General features: G+C 40.7%; 1 protein-coding gene across 5 annotated transcripts in view; it reads right to left on the bottom strand.

Annotated features, from left to right (window-relative positions):
- The window catches only part of b3gat1a (beta-1,3-glucuronyltransferase 1 (glucuronosyltransferase P) a), a 98,680-nt gene that overhangs the window by 6,311 nt on the left and 69,659 nt on the right, over window positions 1-22,710 (bottom strand). For 2 of the 5 annotated variants that reach the window (XM_026192959.1, XM_026192958.1), the window contains 5 exons: window positions 15,862-16,027; window positions 9,903-10,045; window positions 7,666-7,737; window positions 7,049-7,560; window positions 1,067-1,363 (listed from right to left, as the gene is read on the bottom strand). In XM_026192959.1, coding sequence (XP_026048744.1) covers window positions 1,067-1,363; window positions 7,049-7,560; window positions 7,666-7,737; window positions 9,903-10,014 — 993 coding nt within the window. In that variant the 5' untranslated portion in view covers window positions 10,015-10,045; window positions 15,862-16,027. The remainder of the gene's footprint in view (window positions 1-1,066; window positions 1,364-7,048; window positions 7,561-7,665; window positions 7,738-9,902; window positions 10,046-15,861; window positions 16,028-22,710) is intronic. The other 3 variants (XM_026192961.1, XM_026192960.1, XM_026192962.1) reach the window with 3 other exon arrangements.

The following is a 22,710-nucleotide window of genomic DNA, read 5'->3' as shown; positions in this document are numbered from 1 at the left end:
TAATGTCCTCCTGTATATGTTCTCTCTTTTTGCACAGTTGAGGAGTGTGTCAGGCTACATTTCACTGTGTGTTGTACTCGTATAACTATGCATGTGACAAATAAAGAATCTTGAATCTTGAAGAAAATCATTAGGATTGAAAATGAACAAAAAACAAAACAAAAAAGAAAAACTTTTAAAAGTGTTCAGAAGTCCTGGGGAACTATTGGTGATGACCACTTGACCAATAGCTACAAAAAAGTGAAAAACCCCCACTATGTGAAGCTCCTTAGAAGCACAATACTGCATGATTGGTATGCAAACGATGCACGGCAGACATGACCACATGGTTCACTTTGTTACACTTTTATTCTCGGTTACTCTTCTCAGTAACATTCCTTGGCTGCAGCTTTTCAGCTCCAGCCGCGCGCGCGCACACACACACACACACACACACACACACACACACACACACACACACACACACACACACACACACACACACACACACACACACACAAAACAACAACTCAAAACCCAGTACAGACTTAAATGCAGGGGAGGCGTGATGAGCTGAGGCAGCTTCGGTGTGTTAGCCTCCCAGCAGCGGCGCTACAGACCACGCCCTGCCACATGATACTTTATAGTCTTGAAAATTGGATACCAAATATATTTTGTACTGCTGTCCCCATTAGAATCAGAAACGGAGTATGAAGCCAGCTTAGCGTTAGTGTCGTTATTTTATAATGCTCTGGTAAGTTGTGATAAGTACATTTACATCATAACAGGTTTGTGGTCCTTTACATGAGTTTTTTCCATTTCGCTTTTTATGTTACACCATTATTCCACAACATTTCAAATCATGTGGTTCCGAGCCTGTAAAGCTTGTGACCCTTTACATGGAAAAAAAAAAGCAGAGTGGTGTTTAAGGCTCTCTGTCTTGTAGGATTTTAATTCTACAAGACAGAGAGCCTTCACTGTTTGAAGCAAACAGTGAAGCAAATCCCTGAAATACAAACCGCTCAAGGCAAGCTGCTTAACATCAGTAAACATGTGAAAAACTAACCCCAAAAATCAAGGAAATTACCTTAGTGCAATTGGCTGCTTTCGGCTCCAGGTCGTTGAGTGTGACAAGCTCCCGGAGCAAGCTGCTCTCCTGGTAACCTCCCTTCACCCCGCGAAGCTTAAAATACGCCTGTGGCTTGAAGAGGATGAGCCTCAGGTTGATGGCAAAGCCAGCCATGTCGATGGCAAAGGGCCGATGGGGGTCAAACACCGTCTTCCAGCCGTAGACCTTACCGGCTGCATTGACCTTGGGGGATTCGTACCTCAAGCCACCCACAAAAGCCACAGGCCACACAGAAACCTTCCGAGTCGATCTCATCTAGCGAGAGGAGAGAGGGGGGAAGAAACAGACAAGGGAAGACAGCAAATTAGTCAACTGAAAAACCATACATGACAGCGAAACAGTATTTGAGCATCAGCCGCTGGCTTTACAGCAGAGCACGGACAGAAGCTTTTTAGAGTTGCTGCTGCTATTCATTCTGAAAGAATATTGACCAAGCTATTGTGGCCTGCGAAGCTGACATGCTGTCAGATGAAGGCAGATCACACACACTGTTCAACAGCTGCCCTACAATGAGATAATTAGGCATCTAAAGCGAGTAAGCGCGGGGCAGTGCCAAGAGGGGCTTGAAGTAGCAGAGCCATTAGAGCAAGTGGCCCTGGTAGCTGGATGACTGAGGAAATTCTTTAAGGCGCAGAGCCACCATTTTCTTCTTCTTCTTCTTTTTTTCTTTAACCCCCCCCCGTCCTTTAATCTTCCAGCATCAAACGATTTTGCCGCCCTCTTCTTTGTCTGCTGCTCAGCGAGTCTTCGCTATTCTAGAAAGAGCTGCTGCAGCCATAAAAGGTACATTTTTATAATGAGGGAAGAGGAAGGTTTAGAAACAGCAAAGTCATTTAATCAAACTCAATGCAGCAGAAATAATGATGCCGGTGCCTCTCCATAGGAAGGCCAAATTTAAAATAAAGGTGTGTGTGTGTGTCTGTAAGAGAGAGCGCCTCCGTGCATAGATGATAGGAGAACACATGGAGGCAATATCCATAACCATATGCTCCCCGTCAGAACAGAACATGAAATATGTCTCCACATAAGGACCAAGCCCATCATATCTTAATGACGTTATATAGTGCATTATTACCCCGACAGAGCACTTCACTCTTATACAGGGTGCAGACGTGCTTGTGGCTCCTATAGTTGTCAAAAGTGGAATGGGAAGTAGAGCCTTCAGCTCTCAGGCTCGTCTCCTGAGGAACAAGCTTCCAATTTGGGTTTGGCAGATGGCTGCTCTCTCTGACTCTGGTTCTGCTTGAAGTTTGTTCTTGTTATAAAGACCCCCTCTTCTCCACTCCCAAGCAAGCGCTTGCTCTCACGGGAACAGTGGGCTTTCCTCTATAATGCTGTACGATCTTTATGTCTCAGGCACTGAAATGACTGCTGTTGCGACATTGCACTATATTAACACAATTGAGCTGAAATATCCACCCAAGCTTACTTGTCTAAATGTGTATTTGTAGATTGCGATTTTGTGCAAATCACATGCAAATATCGCAGTGCGCATGAGTTGCTGCGTTAGGTTGGTGTGTGATCTGATGGGCTGCTGCGCGAAGAGCTTGGGTGACCAGAGAGAAGTGGTTTGAACAGCATGAAGCAGCCCGGGGGCTTATGGGAATGATTGGATTTGAGCTTAGGGGGAAATGACTGTTCGACTCACCCAGATAAGCTTGAGCTGTCTGTACTATCTTAATGAGCTCTGTAAATTAAAAGCTTACATGCATGTGCGTATATGATAGTGATAATTTATAGGGAGGGGCTGTGTATTTTTGTAGCTTGTTGTGTATCAGAGAGTTGCATTCTTTGCTACGCTTAATGGGCTTCGCCTCAAAGCTGAGATTAAATGACATTATCCTGCCTTTTTATCAACAGGGTTTTGTTGGGAAAACAACATTTAGAAATTTGGTAGTTTCCGGTCACCAAATTGTTGCTTGATTCTTTCACGGTTTACACTTAATAAATGAATCTTAACTTTGAGGCTTCACTCACGCATGGAAGGGATTTTCATGCTCATTTTTTTTCTTTTCCTGCTTAGGGGGTGGGTTCACTCCCAACATCATCTCACAACAATGCCTGCGCTGGACCTTTTGATATCACACTCGAACACACAGAGTTGTCAGGTAGACCATAATGGAAACAGATGCCATGAAACTGTTGTTAAATGTAGCGAGCTGATGTCACTATTGTAGATCAGGAAGTGCTTCGGAAGCAGTTGAGGAAGCTTGTTGCAGCTGCAAAGGGTGTTTTTTCGCCTACTGCGCACCATTATCACGTTTTATATTTAATCAGCTGGTCAGGGTGAAGATTTAGGAGTGAGAATAGGCTGTTCCTTAATAAACATCTGAGTTTGAGTCTTAAAAGCTGCTGTTTTGTCCTGAAGATAGTCTCAACTTTTGCTTGTTTTTTTCACACTTTTACAGTCCGGCCACAAGTAAAGTTATCCATCATCTTGCCCAAAAAATACCTGCCTGCGTCCCTTTCCTAACAGTATAACTCAAAACAATAGGAAACAAGCAATGAATCAGGCTCTTTACAGGCAGCGTGAAGAGGTTTGTCACTTTCCCCATCTACACAGACCATGTGAAAATGAGAACGCCTGCTGCTTCTGTTGGGAATATCAGCTGGAGTAAAGTAGCACAAATCCCTCTTTAGCCGGCAGCCAAGCAAATGAAAATGCAACCAAGTCCCCCTCCCCACCCCCAAGTCACCCCCACCCCGCCTCATTCTGGTGAATCTGATGTATCTATACAGCTTTTCTTTTCTTTTTTCTCTTCAGTGATGTTTTAGTTTGTGACTGGATGCCAATGTGTGCATTTAAGCTTCGTGTTTGAATGCAGAATTGTTGACAGCAGGGAAAAAAAAAAACAAGAGCCCCAAACTCTAGCAGAGAAAAGAAGGCAAGCATCCAGATGCATTAATCAATCCTTAAGGGTGCAGAGAAGATAACAGAAACAGAAGGGTCATCCACTGCTGCAGCTGGTAGTGTCTGTGGATTAAGTTCTTTTGTTTTTTGTTTCTTTCTTTGATCCAAACAATAGAAATGTGCATACTTAAATCTACATAGTACATGGTTGGGTTTTGGAATCCTGTTCATTTCATTAGAAAATCTATCCTCATTATAGGATTCAAATTACACAACCAACAATAAAGAAAATCAAAGAGACACATAGGCTTGCATAAGCAACCATTCTATCTGATCTTCAAATGCTAACGTAGAGATTTTTTTTAGTATGTCTTTATTATTTGGGTTGTTTGTTGTGAGAATAAATGCATTTTTCAAATCCCCAGTAGTCAAATATAATGATAAGACTGATGTGTCTGGATGCTATATTTTTGTCAATATCATCCAGCTCTGTTAAACTGCTGGTTTGCTCCTTTCTCTTGGATTTAAGTGGCCGACAGCCTGCCTGACAGCTAAATTGGAGTAGTCTTAACAATAGCATGATAAACAGTAAATAGGTTTCTCTTTTTTTGGAGTTTGGGAATAAAGCACATCTCATGAGGCCTCAATAATATACTGTATGTAGGTCTTTACTGTGGTACATGAATTTTTCATAAAGTTTTCATTAAGCCTTGACCTAAAAACTAGGCTCTTAATAACAGTCTGTATGCACCAAATGCCAAAGTAACTGCTGCTGGAATGAAAGACTGAGATTGAATTCAGATAGCGGCTATGTGTCGGTGGCAGTAATGGCAGTGTCCTCTATAGCAGCTGATGACAATGACTTTACCCTGCTGCCACAGAGCATTGTGTCATATGGTCTCACTACAGTTGAACAATAGAAGATTAGAAGATTGGAAAAACATTGCCCGGTGAAAGCATGGATCATCGAAAAGTGGATGTGCAGTTGAAAATGACAAAATCTCAGAGGAAGCTTCCAGTATTGAATCTATGCCACAAACAATTAGGGCAAAACGAGGTGTAACCCAGCACCAGCAATGTGTATCTAATAAAGTGTCTAGTTAGTCTAAATCTCAGTGACATTAACAATATTAGTTTGCAAAAGACAGGAGAACATTTCAAAGTACAACTTGTGTATTGCAGTATTGCGCTGCCAATTAGTAAATGCAAATGATTCACTGCTTTTTTCGATTTTTTTCATGGTGAAGGGGTCACCCATGTGTCTACCTGTTGAGTCCCTGTTTAATAACATTTGCCATCTTTACTGCAGTAATAGCCAACTCTCCATGCCCTGTCTATCTTACTGTCACCTCTTTTTTTTGTTTATTCTTTTCTGTGTTGCCTTTCCCTCTCCATGACTCTCTCCGTGCCCCTTGGGGCCATTACTCTGGACCATAAATAGGCCCATTGGAGGTGATGGAGAGCCTTTGAGCGAGACCAAGCGCTTTGGCTGATTCCCAGGGAAAGGTAATGACAGGCCCCGTCAATACCAGCGCTCCATTTACTACGGCTCCTGTCGGCACTACTAACAAGACTTGAGGCACATACTCGGAGGACCTAGACCGTGTCCGCTCAGGTAATTCAACTGATGTCAAGATGGATGGCCTGAGATGTACTAATTACATGCCCAAACTTCTCCCAACTGGCTTCAGATACCAACTGTGCTTGTTAAGAGTTTAAAGTACTTCAACTAAGAATTTATGGTTCAAATCCGCCCACGCCTCACCACTTCTCCTGTAACGGTGAGTATATAACAACACAGATAGATAATATATGGCACTCCATGCAGTATATCAAGAATTATTTTATATAGAACTTAAAAATGTCCAGTGTCCTTTTTCTCTAAAGAATACACATTGTATGCCAAAAAGCACAGACACAATATATTGCTCACATAACTATTTAAAGGTGCAATCGGTTATTTTTAATGCAGTGCATAAAATGATTTTAATACATTGTTAAGAATTCCAGTCATTCCTCTGATAGCTGAATGGCTTCTGAGCTTTAAGGCCTTTCTTATTCCCCCAGAAATACCCATCATCAACTCTGCACGTGGTTAGTGTTTCAGAAACTCAAGTGGAGCATCTGAAAGATTAATGGAGCTTGAGAGTAACAGATTTTTTTTTATAACTAGATAAGAGCTGGCAGCATATTTGCCAAGTTGGTGAAAGTGCTGCGACTGCCCCACCAAACATGAATATTAGGGACGATTTTAAAATGATATCACATTTTGATCTGAGTACATGCATAGTGTATGTTTGAACAAAAACCTACATCTGCAAATGTACTTGCACTGATATTTTTAAGAACAATTACTCAGTTAGCTTCATGGAGTTATCATGAAGCCTATCTCATGGAGAGAGGCAGGGATACACCCTGGACAGGTGACCAATCTGTCTCGGAGTAAAAACAGAGAGACAGGCAATCATTCACACTCTTGGACAGTTCAGATTCATGAACTAACTACGGTGGAACCCCAACTTACGAATACCCCATTTACCGAAAAATTCCAGTTACGAAGGCACTTAGTGGCAATATTTCTGCCCGTGTTAGGACAAAATGCCCGGTATATGAAATCCGCTGGCTCTGATTGGCTGAGCCCAGAATGCCTACAATGCCCACAATGCCTTCCGAATCATGTGACAACCCCTTTGGCTTTTCTACTTGCGTTTCGCTGTTCCACTTAAACGACGTATTGTTGTTGCAGTTAGCAATTAGCCTATAGCCTATTGTTCACTCAAAAGGCGCGATGGGTGCTTCGGCTTGCGAAAAATTTCGACTTATGAAAGATCCTCGAGAATGAATTAATTTCGTAAGTCGGGGTTCCACTGTATATGTGTTTGGACTGTGGGTGGAAGCCAGAGTACACAGAGACAACCAGCAGTTTGGACACAGTTAAAGCTGGATTGGCGTTTCTGCTTAGTTTTCAAACTATAAGTTCTCTTCGTGTTCATACTGGGGGTGTGGGCTGTACGCTTTCTGATTCCTGCCCACAAACAACGTGAATGTGTCCTCAACTTTGTTATGTTTATTACAATTCAGCCACTGACCTCCTCAAACAGCTCCAGGCTGTATGTGTTATCATCATCAGCAAAGTAGACGATTCCCGGCTGGCTGTTGTTGGCGTTGAACGTCTCCCTCAACCACCGCAAGGCCAGATTCCGCTGCATAGTCCCTCTTGGAATTCTGGGATCCCGAGTGTCACCTCGCAGCTTATAGTTCCTGGGTGTCTCTACATTGAGATGGGTGTAGTTTAGTCCCGTTTCTCGGAGGAGTCGTGTGACAAGAGGCGTTCTCCTTTGGGAATCCTCCACCAAGATCCAGTGCAGGTTGGGGACATGGAGGAAGGTGTTTGCTAGCCGTGTCAGCTCAGCTTTCTGAACGGGCCGGCTATATGTGGGGGTGATGATGTGGATTGTGGGCAGCACATCCGACCAGGGCGGAGGCCGAGTGTACACATACTCTGTCCTCACCACCTCCACAATGTCCTTATCTGAGGCACAGTATTCCTTGGAGTCCTGCGCCTGGCCACCTGCCTCCCTCTTGCCCTCGACGCCATCATCTGTAGATGTGGGGATAAGAAGACATGTAAGGCATTAGTGTAACCTTGAGCTGCTTTTTCTATATTTGCCTCAGGTGACTTAAACCCAATGGGGGTAAAGTGTACCTGAGAGCCGGTGGTGGCGAACTGCAAGCCTCTCTGGAATGATAAAGATCTCTTTTACTAGATGGTGACAGGCTGCAAAAAGTGAAAGCAGGCACCGTGAGAGGATAACACAGCTGATGGACAGAGAGACAGTGCAAGACGAGGGAGGGATGAGCCCTGCTATTCCCCCGGTGTTGCCTTTGGGCTTTTCTTTTTAAAGGAAGAAAAAAGGCATGTATGTAAATGCGGTAGACATGCCTTTTCCACCACAGACTCTCTCACCCCCTGTATTGTTGAAATTGCTCTTCTTCTTATATTAAAATATCTCAGGGTTCAAGTGGTAGTTAAACTTTTTTACACTAAGACTGGTCTGGCCCACTTTAGATCACAGTGGGTTGTATGTGGCCCATCAATTGAGTTTGATATCCCTGCTCTAGACCCAGTGTTCACAGTTCAAATGGATTTGACTTCAGAGAGGCCTAAACATCCACATCCACATGTGTGCTATTACAGTGAGGTTTGTAAGCTTTTGAGTCAAACAGCAATGACATAATGTTGGATTTTGCCATTTCTCGTTAAAGGCCATAGGTGCAAACTCTTGTATCAAGCCATCAAGAAATCTGCAAGGTCTTCTCTACTGAAAATCTGTTGCTTTTGTCGGTATCTTCTTTGCATCCATGAGCTGCACATACGCATACTGTATGTCAGACAGACAGAATAGCAAAGTGAAGGTTTCTCATGGAAACGCTTTCATAAGACACCCTGTGTGGGTTTTAGGGCATGTTTTAGGTAACACAACCTAAAATTGGAATGGTGCTTAAGGTGTTACATCGCGTATCAGTGCAGAAACTGAGGTTTGTGTGCTAAGTCTATAGCTTGTGTCAATGCAGTACATCATTTTCCATTTTATGTGTGGGAAGGTGAGGCTCATTTTCAAAAATCTGACCTTCTTTAGAAATGCACAAAACGCAGCGAATCAGTCAGCTGACGCATTTTGAGTAGACTCCCTCGGTGAAGGCTGTGATATTTTGGCCTGAATAGTTTGGTCATGATGGACAGAATGTGATTACAGAGTCATTAAGGTTGCTCATTTCTTCCTATTGTGCCACAGCTCATGGCAATCTTTCACTTTTCTTCTTGAGCTCTAGTCGCACCTCCGGCATAAAAGGGGATTTTTTTCTGCAGCACAAAGATTAACACAATCTTCTGATGGCCAGATGTTCAACAGAGGCTGCCAGTGAGCATGCTGCCAATAAATCTCTAGCTTTTCTCTTTTAAAGGAACACAAAAGGAAGCCTGTGGACAGAGCTTGGTTAGATTGTCATTTAAAAAAGTTATTATATCTTTAGTGTATTCCATGAGAAATTAAAATTGCTTAACTATGTACAATTTTTTTTTTGGGGGGGGGGAACTTTTTATTTTTATTTTTTAATTTACCTTAGTCGTTAAGGAGCTAATCAGACTCTATTCAGAGGGTTTGAAGAACCTGCAAAAACATGCTGAGTCAAATCATGTGTAAGTTCGGTACAGACTCCCATAGCTCATTTGAATAAGCCTGTTTTCCTTGTTAACCCCTCTTTGTGCATTTCTGAGATTACAGGAATAGAGCAGATTGCTCTATTGATTTGCTGTTGCTTTAATTTGGGTGTGTTTATTCTGCAGGAATCTTGACATTTTAAACTGTTGCTTTTCTGGTTTGCAGAGAAGGCACCAGACACTGGTGAAGTTAATTAATAGGACACATTTATGCTTTTTAATTGCCAACAGTCTCTGAAATTAATTTGCAATGACACTGAGCCAATTATAACAGGCAAAGGTTTGGCTCAAATGCTTGATTGACACAAACTCTATACTGGATACTGTGTCACACCAAGAAGATATGGATTGATGTTGTAAGCTATGTGAATGGATAAGCTGCAGAAGGATTTAGTTTTATAATATGCAACTCTGTTCAAGTTATTACTAACAAAAAAAGAAAAATTGCAGCTTAGCAGTTTTATTCTGACAATGGAATATATGGAATAAATATAACTCCCAAATGGAGTGGGTATGCAACTCATCCGTCACTGCAAAATCATCCCTGACTGATGAGGTTTGCAGTGACCGGACAAGTGCTTTTCAGTTCCGATGAAGCTGATGGTCATGGCTTTCAAGTGTCTCTGTGTGAACAGCCTGTTGTCTAAACTTGAAGTACGGTGTTAAGTTCGAGGGCCCACTTCAAGTTCGATATCGTCAGTGGAGTGCAGCGTGCTGCGTACCCTTTCGGATGGCGAGGAGTGGAGCAATAGCGTTTTGGTGCCAAACGGTGATGAGCAGAGTCCAGGGTAACACGATCAACACGATGGCAAGAATATCTCTTCTCTTCGGCATCTCCAGGATTGGTTATTTGGCTCGGCATTACCTGGTGGGAACCGTGAAAAGAAAAAACCCAAACAGATATTAAAAGTCAGCCAGCCAACTTAGACTTATAACCTTCACCAGAGCAAGCTAACATATTTGTTTTTGATTAATCTCAGTTATTTGAAGAAAAGGAAATCACACTTGCAGGACCTTTATTATTGTTGACTGGCTTTTAAATAGCATTTAAGACACTCAAGGACTTTGTCTTTATGGACCTGACTGGCTCTCTGCAAAGCAAAACCTTCAGTGACTAAAACTGAGTAATAGCTTACTTACTGTTGTTCAATTCTATTTTGCCACAAATGCATAACGCTCTCACAGTTTTCAAGTGAAAGACAACATGATTACTGTATTACCTACACAGAATTTAAAATAAATAAATAGGGCCTGATTTTAAGCAGTAACCAACAAAGGGAAGGTCAAATCCATTGGAGGAGGCAATGCATTGACAGCTTGTGCCCCCTGCTAACCCAGTGAGCTCATCAGCGCTATCACTGCAGACACGGTGGTGACTTCATGCCCAGTGCTGAAAGTATTCACAGGCCAAATGGCAGGAAGCGATGTAACCAGACTGTGGGATGACTGTTTTGCAAATGTGCCTTTCCCTCTGAGTCCAGAACATTGGTTCAGACTTGTATCTCTTTGAAAGTTTCAATTTCAGCATGGAAGGAATCAGACATTAACTGAAACAGTGGCTATTATTCTGAAGTTCCTCTATTAATTACTTTGAACTTCAGGCTCAAGTTAAAAGTCTGGAATCAAAAAAGTAGGAACAAACTGCAATCCTGTTTGGAATTGTTACTGCAAAAATGTTCATGCTACAGCAGTGAAAATGAGACTATATTTGAGCTTTGGATGGGAGAAATGGCAAATGTGTTGCATCTGGAGAGACTCAGATGCAACACATTTGCCAACCTATCCTGTACTGCTGTTTTTGAATGGTGTTCATTAGTATGCTGTGTTTGGTTTTGTCATTTCTTCTGTCTTAAATTTTTATATTTACACCTACTTATATTTTTATCATTATACAAACTTTAATGCTGTATCAGGGTTCCAGTGGACATTGTTGCTAGTTGGGCTGTTTTTCCCTTCTCCATTTAAAATACAATATTAATATTAGGGGGGGAAAGTCTTTCAAATTTGATCAAGACTTAACCTCCTAGGACCTGGCGTCCACATATGTGGACATCACATTTTGGGTTATTTAGAACAAATTACTCAATTTTGCTCTACAAGGGCCTGATATCCACTTATGAGGACATTATACTGCTACTGTTCTACCCAAATTTTAAACGAATATCCTCATATGTGGCTCTCATTTTTCTTAGAAACAAAAATTAGGTAAAAAAAAAAAAAAAATCTGGTAATTCGTTGTTTTAACATTCATCAGGCCCCAATCAGCCCAAATATCAAAGAGAAATTAAAAATGCATGCCGTGGAAGAGTTCAGGTCTTAGGAGGTTAAAGCTTACATTATTAAGGGGTTGGCTAATGACTGACATATGGATGGTTGCACAGGAGTCTGTAGCATGTAATCATCTGTCTAAGGATAAATTGAGTCCCTAAATTGGATGCTTCAACCTGGTTTGTACTGTTGGTGTGTTTTGAAGCAATTTGAATGCAATTATCTGACTTTCTGTGTGGTTAAGTTTACCAGACAAAGAAGCCCTTGCTCTAGTTTTGGTGAGTAGTCCTACCAGTGGACGTTTTTTTATTAGTATGTCATTTATATTAACTAGTACATATCTATGTATGTGTTTCTGTGTATGATTTACTCATAGTTGATGATGATTAGAAACCAAATTAGCCATGTTAGATGAAAATGTATGCTTTTTTTTAATCTAAATAACTTCTAAAACAGAAAGAAAGAAAGAGAAAGAAAGAAAGAAAAATAAAACTAAATACAAATTAATAAATAACTTCTGGCATCTACCAAATTTGGACCATAAAGCTAAAGGTTGTGGTTTCAGTGCAATGAAACAAGTGTCTAGTTACGGTTCCTAATGTCTGATTGGATAGTTGCTCTTCATCACAGGGTATAGCCAGTCAAACTCAAATGTAAGTACACGATCAATTAAACCATTGTGTAGTTAGTACCGTCTACCATTTAAACATAATTTTCTCAATTAACATTTTAAGCACAACAATCGTGATTCATGAATGACACCAATTTCCTTCCCTCCAGCTATATTTTTGTTCAGCAGCTTGTCCGAAGTCTTACAGGAATTTTGTGTAGAAGTGCTGAATGAACACTTAATTGAATCAATATTTTCTCCACAAAAATAAAGTCATGTTTCATAAATGTAAAGTTTTATTTAGTCTTTCTGTTTTGTATTCCATCATTATATTTCATACCTCTATTATTACTGTTCTTCATTGACCATTTACATTGAATTTAAGGTCAGCAGTCCTGCCCATCTCTCCCAGGGTCTGTCTCTTATACTTAAAATGCTTGTGGTATTATGCTGAGCCCTAAGTGGGAAATGCAGATATTAAGTGATCTGCTCAATTAAACAAAGACTAAAACAGCCATAATGTGGGCACAGGTGTTCAGCGCATTCATTTTAGCTTTACACGAGAGAGAACAAGTCATCGCATTTCCCAGAGCGATCCTGCTCCCACTGCTGGGGACGGTGGCAGAATATTGTGGCTTAATGTAATTGTATATGCCAATTATGTTCGTTTGCTTTGTAAATAAATACACTATTAATGGCCAAGCCTTAGGTATAAACGCTTTTGACACAGACTCTACTCATGCTCTTTAGCCAGGAAAAGAATTGTGCGCTGCAAAGCTGTCTGTATGTTTGTTTGTTAATTTATTTCGATCATGTAAACAATATACAAAGTCCATTTATCAAAGAAAAGAAGAAAAAATGCTATATATTGCTTCACCTGTTCTGATTCAGTTACATATTGAAAAGGAGTGAGAAGAAGTACACACTTATTTAATCCCATCCCTTTGCCATAAGTTATCGGTCAATATTTAATCAGCTTCCTTACTGATATAATCTGTATGTACTTATTTCTTTTTAAGTAGAAAGGAAAATTACTAAGAAATACTGAAAGAACAGTAAGAAGAGGGAGGTGGATCAATCTCAATAGCGATGACATTGATACCAACACTGGTATTGGCATCAGATACAGTAGATACTAGGTACTAGGATCTAGATACTAGGTACATGTTTCTATCGTCTATAAAAATGTCTGAGCCTTTTAAAGTTGGCTGTTACTACGGTTTTATTTATATCCTATAGAACATTTAAACAAAAGTAACTGATCCAAAGTCCTTAACAGTCAGCCACATTTACAGATCTGAAAAAAAAAAACAGTTTCAAAATACACGAAAAGCTGAAAGCTGCATTTTAATGAGTTATCTCGTTATTGTGAAAAGTAAACTCACAGGAATTTAGTGGTCATTAAAACAAATTTAATTGCAAATTGATGACTCATCTCATAAATCATGACACACTGCTCTCTCCTACAGCTGCCTTTATATGTTATAAGCATCAGTGTTAGCATCGGCAATACTAGCCCTGTGGTTACTTGGTATCACATCAGTACCTTCCCCATAGCCACTCATACAACATCAATGTAATTAAATGACAGATTTCTGTAATTTTACATCTTTAACTCGTATAATTTAAGCCCACAGAGCTGTGCTGACAGATTTCTGATGTTTATTACAACAGCATTTCTTTATCATGTAGAAGAAATGAGACGTATTGCACTTGTTTTTTCTTAAATGAAAATCTCATTGATTAAATGTGTAGTTAAATTTATCTACACTGACAGAAAAGGGAGTTTCACTGGTCTGGCCCACAAAAAATCAAAATGGGCTGTATGTAGCCCTCCATGTAAAATGAGTTTGACATCTCTGCACTAGAGGAAAAAGCTTGTGATTAAACTCATCATGTAAATCCTTTCTCAATATAAGACATCTAATAGTCAAACATTACTGCTACTGTTTACGTTTAAGTCCAATGGATTTCTTGGCCTCGCTTAGATGCCCTCCAAAATTTTAGTGTCTCTGTCTATGTCGGATTTACAATGATCAAATCATTCCATGGAACAAAGGCCAGTCTATTTTTGGAACTACACAAAAACTGTGATTGTAGAGCAGTGTTACAAGTTGACAACAGCAACATTCATCACAGCTCACCTTCAATTCAAGTGTTAAGCTCCTGATCGAACGTTAGACCCAGACTTTAATATCTTTTCTTAGAGCCCATTTTTGCCTGGAAATTATCCATCATTTCTTTTTTTTTCCCTCCTTTTTTTTTTACAGCACATCTTTTGTAACACAGTCCCTAATTGTACTGTATAACATCATCAGGCTGATTTCCCCCAACTTAACAAAGCTCCTCTACAGCCACAGAAAACATTAATGATCTCTTTTTACAGGTTCAGAAATAGTGCTTATTTTAGAAAATTGACCAGGATCAAAAAATTTGGGTAGGCCTTTAAAAATATTGTTGCCAGGAGTCTGATGACTAATACAACTACACTGCTCAAAATTTTTTTAAAGGAACACTTTTAAAACACATCAGATATCAATGGAAAAAAATACATCAGTGCTGGTACCTATGCTGTTATGGTCTGGGTAATGTGTTAGGAACAAAAGTATTTCACAGGATTTGATGTAAATGAACATTTTCAACCTGCAGTGGGCTGAATTCAAGGACACCCTGGGAATCAAAAAGAAACAAACATTGTAGCAGGCTAGTCCATTTAGCCAAAATGTCATTGCAAAAAATTCAAAATTGTATTCAGTAGTTTGTAGAGCTTCACGTGGTTGTACACATGCCTTACAGCACCAGGGCATGCCCTTATTTGAGACCACACATGGTATCATGACAAATCTTGTCCCAGATCTGGACCAGGGCATGACTGAGCTCCTGAACAGTCTGAGGTGCAATCTGTGAGCATTGGAAAAGACTGAAACATAATGCCCCAGAGGTCTTCTATTGGTACTGGTCAGGCGACTGTGGGGGGCAGTCAATGGTATCAATTCCTTAATCCTCCAGGGGCTGCCTGCATACTATTTCCACTAGTTGTGCCCCAGGAGGAACCACTGAACCACTGCAGGGTTTGACAATAGGTCCAAGGGTTTTATCCCGATACCTAATTGCACACAGGGTGCTTTAGGCAAGCTAGGGAGGTCTGTGCGTCCCGCCGCAGACTGATCACCGAACCACCACCAAACTGGTTCTGGTATTCCGTGGCAAATGTCAATCACAGTGCTGGGCAGTGAGCACAGGGTCCACTAGAGGATGTCAAACCCTCAGGAGTAGATACTGGTCTTACTGATGGCTTATGGACCTTCTACAGCCCTATCCAGTAACTATCCAGTAGCTGCCCGTCTCCTGGAATGCCCGTCTCTTGAGATCTTGCTAGAAGAGACAGCAAACCCTCTTGCGATGGTACACATTGATGTACTGCTGTCTTGGAGGAGTTGGACTATCTGTGTAACCTCTTTAGGGTCCAGATATCGCCTCATGCTAGCAGTAGGGACAGCTAGATGCAAAACTAGTAAAAAAAACAGTTCAAAAAGATAAGGAGGGAAAAAATGTCATTGGCCTCCTGCTGTAAAACCATTCCTGTTTGGGGGTTGTCCCATTGTCTCCCCTCTAGTGCACCAATTGTTAATGTCATTAACACCAAAAAAGCTGAAACCGATTAACAACCCCCTCTGCTACTTGACTAGATCTGACTAGATCAGTATCCCAGACGTTTAATTGGCTTGATGCTATACTCAGATTTAAAAAGTGCTCCTGCAGTTTTTTGAGCAGTGTGTAACAAATGAAAAAAGTGAGCTCACCCACAGTTAGAACTGGATCATTGCGCGGCTGGGAAAGCCACACTGGAGACGAGACGGGCTACCTAGCGTTGACATCCTCCATGACACATCAGCCGACCATTTCCTTTTCCTGTTCCTCTTCCTCTGTCTTGTCCACTCACAGAGTCAGGAAACAGCAAGTGCACACCTGGAAGATGAGATCACTTTGGTTAATATGCTACAGCAATGCCACATTTTCTTCCCTCTTTGTGGTTTCACCATACTTCTTCCACTGACACTCAGTGACAGTCACCCAGGTTTAAAGCAGTTTGGACAGAGTCTAAGAGTCAAAAGCCTTACAGAAATGCTTTACCAAAGACACCCTCAGTGAGCACTCTGCTTGTGTGACATCTATTCATAATTTAACATCAAAGAGCCGGGGCTGAAATTGCTGCAGAGGGAAAGTGTGCCAGTATAATACAGCGAACTCTAGTTTGGATGTGCATCGTCCACGAATCCATCCCCCGTTGGTACACCACTGCTGTGCTTCACAATGCAGCGTTCTGCTTAATGCTCTGTATATTGGTATGTGATTTACTCGATTCATTTCGAACTAAATTGCAGTGACACAGACTCTGTATTTTATTCATTTTCGCCTGATATGGAAACTGGAAGATGGTTTAGTCACAACTCCATTGCCTGCCAACAGTCTGGGGTGGGGAATGTTACAAAAATAAACTGGCATCATGTCTTATTCAAATACATCTGAGGAAACGCTGCCTCCATGGAGGCTTGTGCTTCACACAGCCAGCGATGCCTGCGTGCTGCATCAGCACCACAACTTGATGGCTGAAGACTGTATTTTTAGTGCTTTATAAGCTGCAAAATATGTAGGTTTTGGGGAATGAGCAACGGGAGTTCTGGAATCATTTTACGAAGCCACACTGTTCTGTGAAAAGGCAAATTACCTGTGACCCAGTAAAGCAGAAAAGAAGAGTGTGTGCTTGATGTGCACAACATTTCAGAAACAACCTATTTTCAGGTAGCCTTGTTTTGTGAAGTTTCTCAAACTGAAATGTATCTGACGGGGTGAGGGGGCTGACATCATCGCGTGGAAAGAGGACTATATGTTCTTCATGCGTTGGTGCAGATTGTGCAGTATTTGTGTTTCCTGACAGCGACGAGCAAGTACTGTTGTGACAAAATAAACAGCTTCACCAGTAAAGCTTTAGAGTTGCTGCCAGGTACCGTCACGCGTACAAGCTCCCAATGACAGTGTTGTCGTTGTGATTTCTGTACAACACACTCGCCTTCCTCACTGCGATGAAGCTATAAACAGATTGAAACACAGTCGAGTTAAAACGACCTGCCAGAATCTCCGACCATTCCGCGGGCCATTGTGTTTTCTCGGAGTTTAACATTTTGAAAAGTGAGGTTTGGAAAAACAAAAATACGCTGGCATACACTGTCTGCTGAAGGGAGCTCAAACTAATAATGCGATTGTGTATAGAACAGTACTGAAAATGGGTGTTTAGCGATATAATGCACATATTTCAATTTTAAAGTCTTGCAGTGTAGCACAGATGCTATGGTTGTTGGTTGGACTTTAGCAGCATACAATCAAGGGCCACTTCATTAGTTATGACTTCCTGATACCAAATTGGACCCACCTTTGGGTCTATTGGGTGCTCTATTGGACTGAGATCTGTTGAGTGTGGAGGCCATTTGAGTACAGTGAACTTGCAGCAGATGGCCGCCCCTCCCTGAGCCTGGTTCTGCCGGAGGTTTCTTCCTGTTAAAAGGGAGTTTTTCCTTCCCACTGTCGCCAAAGTGCTTGTTCATAGGGGGTCATATGATTGTTGGTTTTTTCTCTGTATCTATTATTGTATGATCTACAGTACAATATAAAGCGGCTTGAGGCAACTGTTGTTGTGATTTGGCAAAATTGAATTGAATTGAACCCATTGTGATGTTTAAAAAACCAGTTTGAGATTATACGAACTTTCTGGCATAACATTTCATCCTGCTGAAAGCAGCCATCAGAAGATGAGTACACTGTGGTCATAAAGGAATAGACATGGTCAGCAGCAGCAGTAGGCTGTGGCATTTAAATGACACTCAATTGGTTTTAAGAGTAAATATCCCCCACAACTTTACACCACCACAACATTGCACTTGGTTGGTGCAGACTGGATCCATGCATTTATGGTGTTTATGTCAAATTTTGTCCCTACAATCTAGATGTCACAGGAGAAAATGTTTTTCTAATTCCCCATTGTCAAAATTTGATGAGCCTGTATAAATTATAGCCTTGTTTTCCTGTTCTTAGCTGATAGGAGCAGCGCCAGTGTAGTCTTCTACTGGTGCTACACATCTGCTTCAAGGTTGTTGTGAATTCAGAGATACTCTGGTTGTAACAAGCAGTTATTTGAGTTACTGCTCCCTTCCTATCAAGATTGAAGCAGTCTAGCCATTCTCCTCTGACCTCTGATATCAATAAGAAATTTTTTGCTCAGCACACTTTCCCGCTGCTGCTCACTGGACAATTTCTCGTTTTTGGACCATTCTTTGTAAACCCCAGGGTTGGTTGTGTGGAAAAATCCCAGCAGATCAGCAGTTTCTGAAATACTCAGACCAGCCCGCCTGAAATTCAGCAGGTTGTCTTGTGCATGTCTACATGGCTAAATGCATTGGATTGCTGCCATGTAATTAGCTGATTAGGTATTTGCATCAAAAAGGAGTCGAAGTGGTTGTTGAGTGCATGTCATTGGATATGTTTTGCTGTACCACTGTTTTAATCAGGAGTTATCTATGCGATATGTGATACTAGCACACCATATTAACACACAGCCAGTGCAACCAGCACAAGTATCATACACCCATACAGTAGTTACTCTTAAACTATTCATTAATGTATGCCATCATGTTGACTGATCCACCAGTTTAATTCAGACTGTTATAATTAGACTGAGCACAAATATCGACGCTCTTGTCAAAATTGTGTGATCATATTGTTCATCTGGATAATACGCAACCCTAATGCATGTATAAACAAGTGTTACATCTCTCACATATTCTATTTTAAAGTGTCTTTCATGTCCGGACAACAGACAAGACAACAGCAACAAAAAGGCAACCCCAACAGATACTGTAACTGCGTAAACGGGGGCCATAAAGAGGCCTCTGTAGCCCAAAAGCATGCAGGTGGCCGGTTAGCTTCGGTGTAACTATGTGATGGAGCAAGAATACAGAAAGTCAGCTCCATGGCGCTGACTGGAACAGCCAATGGCAGACAATGAAGCCTGACAGCCTTTCACATCAGCTCGAGTTAACCAGCTGTGAAGGGAACACCTGCCACTAATTAATAAAGAATTACAGCAACAATGCCATGTGTGAAAATTGCTGTACTGATTGTTGAACTAACAACATTAGCCCCAAAAGGTGGAACAAGGAGGTGAAACATCAGATTATTCTGTAAAGGACTCACGTATGTCCAAAAAAACCCAAACCCATCCTCAAATGTTTTGCCATTTTAAATGTGTTTAATGCTCACTGACTTTAAAACTAATGGGTAATTTATCTCACATTATTACAAAATAATTTAATTAATTAAAAATAGTTAAACTTCATTTATAATAATGCAAACACTTATAGTGAGTTACTTACTGAGGAGTGTGGTTGTGCATACTTGATTTTTGTAATACAAACACTTGCTGTTAATCTTAATCTCACATATTTTATTCAGTGTTTTTTGATTATTATTATTTCGGCTGCACGGTGTTTAGACTTGGACTCTTGTGCATAATGTTGTTTGCAGTGTTTGTGTTGCAAAGAATGGAGTATTAATAGGCCACCATGACTGAGACTCCTGTAGTGATTAATGGCTCCCAGTCAGCGTTGTTGTTCAAATGTTAATGAAACCAGTGTTTCCGTAATAGTGCGGTGTATGGGACAAACACATCGGACAGGGATCTCTGCCTCCTAAAACTTATTGTAGATAATCTGAACAGGAACTCGTAAGTTTCTTAAAAAGCCACAAGCCAGATAAGGGATGTCAGTAGAAATAGAGTGATTGTAGAGAACCTTTAACAAAAAAGGCAATAACCCTGAATTGTGAATAATGCAAAGCTACTTTAGTGAAGTTCCAGAATAATGTAGCTTCCTTACTTATTTTTATTTGCATATGTATGTTCTGTATGTTTATGCCGATAGTCTATCGCCTATCTTGGCACTACTTGCTCACACTTCTCCCTCCTTGCTCTGTGTCTTAGATTTATAAAATCCCATCTTCAAAGATGAAGCAGGGGCATGTTTCCAAGTTTGTAATCAGTCTGCCTCTGAATTCTGAGCTCCCTTGGCCTTGAACATATCCTATTTCTCGAAGACCAATAATAACACCCTTCTCTGTTTGCTTGCTTCGCTGTAGAATCGTGTTGATGTACTCTCCAGGCGGTGGGGAAAAGAGGCTCTCTGGAGACAGTGTGTCCTAGTATGTCCAACTGCTCGTTTTCCTTTATGAATTCATTGGTCTCTGACCAACTTGGTAAAGCCCAGAACAGTTTTCAAGGATATCTAGGGAATCTCGAAGACATGCCGCTGTAGTAGATCAATATTGATGTTACTGTCATAGCCACAAAAAACAGCGTTGCCTTGAGGTGCTATTAAATTAAATATTAATTTTTATGTGTGGGCATTGATTCAAACAGACTTAATTGCTTTTGAAGGGCATTATGCCAGAAGTAGGTGATCTGTCTATCTCTGATACTTTGTTTCTTACGGAGTCTTGTATAGCACGTCAATTCAATTCAGTCCCAACAATAGTCGCCTTCAAGGTGCTTCACCAGGTTAGTACATGTTAATGTTTTTTTTTTGCAAACTAACAGCTTACAAGGTGACAAGTTTTAATGCTGTTTAATGCTTCATAAAAACTAAACAGGAAACAATAAAGTGCAGACTGTACTGCATAACACTGTACAGTATATCTATGTAGTCAATGCATGACTACAAAGATCGTGAATCCTATGTAAAAGCCTTTATGACATTCTGTAAACAAGGACACTGCTTTGTTTTGGTTATCAGGCAGTTTTGGAATGGATTTTAATATTTTACTGATCACATTTCAACATCATGTGAAAAAGAAAGTTTTGAAGCTTTAAAGCCATAAACATGCCGCCCCTTCTCTCTAAAACGAGGATGTCAAGTATGTCAAGGACTGCACAAAGCCCTGTGAAAACTTGGTTTTTCATATGACATGTAAAGCGCTTCTTGGCTCTGACATATACTGATGGACAGCCTGACAGTTCAGGGTTAGGAGCCTCTCAGCTCTGGCTGATAAGCTCAAAGTGGCACAATCGTTGCCATGTTGTATGTGACTATCTAAAATGTATATTTTTATCTTTGTTGTGCATCTTATGTTTATTTTTGCAGAATCAAGTGCCGTGTCCTCCTTCTGTTATGTCTCTGATGCTACTCAGGACCTAATCTAGCAGCGATACCAGAGTTCTGCCCTGCACCCTTCTAACATAGTTTATCACTGTAAATTGAACCACAACACTTCAAACTACCCACTTTGAAGTATCTAATATAAACTCTGGATACAAATTGAATTATTATCATTTAATTTGCTTTCAAAATACATCATGTACAGATTCAAATACCTGATTAAAAAAAACACATGACATGTACATTAGGGGTGGGTTTTGATTATCGATTTATTGATTAAAATCGATTCTAGCTTGGATTACGTGATATCGATTCATTAAAATCCTGAATCGATTTTTTAATATAAATTTATTTTGCCCGAAACGTGAATCTCAGGTTAAACCGCACTAAATTTCAACAACCACCAAACAGCTAAAACAGTAAATGAGAGCAGGAACACGGATTCTGCACAAAGATGTAAACACAAAGCGCGGACCCGCCGACGGATCAGAATCAGTGAGATGTGCCTTTCTCACCCGACGGCACGTACATGGTCGGGGCTGAAAGCTGACAGCTCGCTGATCCTGATCCGTCGGCGGGTCCGCGCTTTGTGTTTACGCCCTTTTTGCGCTAGATTCAAAAGCTGCAGGTTTTTATCTCTCTCCAAACAATATTGACTGAACCAGCAGCAAAAGGAGATCCAAACTACACTTCACATAAACATCGTCATGAATTCCCTCTTATTGTTTTGCTGCCACCACGATAAAATCACACTTCATGCACAGCTCTCTCTCTCTCTCAGTATACTTCAAGAACAGTTTCCCATCTAAAAATCTCTGTTTTCTGCATTATTCGCTTGCTTGTTATGCACAAGTCTACCGTTGTTTACAGCGCTGTCGGCCGCTGTTATTTTCCTTTTACCTACTTCCGAAAAGAAAACCTAATTTCTGCCGTTCAACAAGCTTCTGAACAAATGTAAACTTTTTTAAATTATGCAAAATTGCAAAACGCTCAGCTGTGTCTCTAAAACCTCTGTAACTTTGCTCTGCTTCACTTCCGCAGCATCAGGTAATGTTCACATGTTGATTAATGGTTTTCTTTCATTTTTGATCTACTGCAGAATATTTTTATTAAATCCCAGGCCAGGAAAATCACCTTCATGTTTTTCTGTGTTTTATCCTCAGTTACTTTGACACAAAGGCATCTGCTGTGACGCTCACACCTTTGATAAAGTCTCGCAAGTGTCAGCTTTCTTTTTATAGATATAAAAATATGGAAATGTACTGATGCATGATCTGAATTATAATATTTCTGACTGTCTGAGGCAAAATTTCCCCGAATCGAATTGTGGATCAAATCGATTTGGGACCTTGTGAATCGGAATCGAATCGATTCTAGAAATCAGTGACGATACCCAGCCCTAATGTACATTGCTAGTTTATCAAATCACACTTGCTGAGCAGTCTTTAC

The sequence above is a fragment of the Astatotilapia calliptera genome, chromosome 14, assembly GCF_900246225.1.
Source record: "Astatotilapia calliptera chromosome 14, fAstCal1.2, whole genome shotgun sequence".
NCBI lineage: Eukaryota > Metazoa > Chordata > Actinopteri > Cichliformes > Cichlidae > Astatotilapia > Astatotilapia calliptera.
Note: the sequence above shows the minus strand (reverse complement) of the source record. Positions and strands in the feature narration are given on the sequence as shown.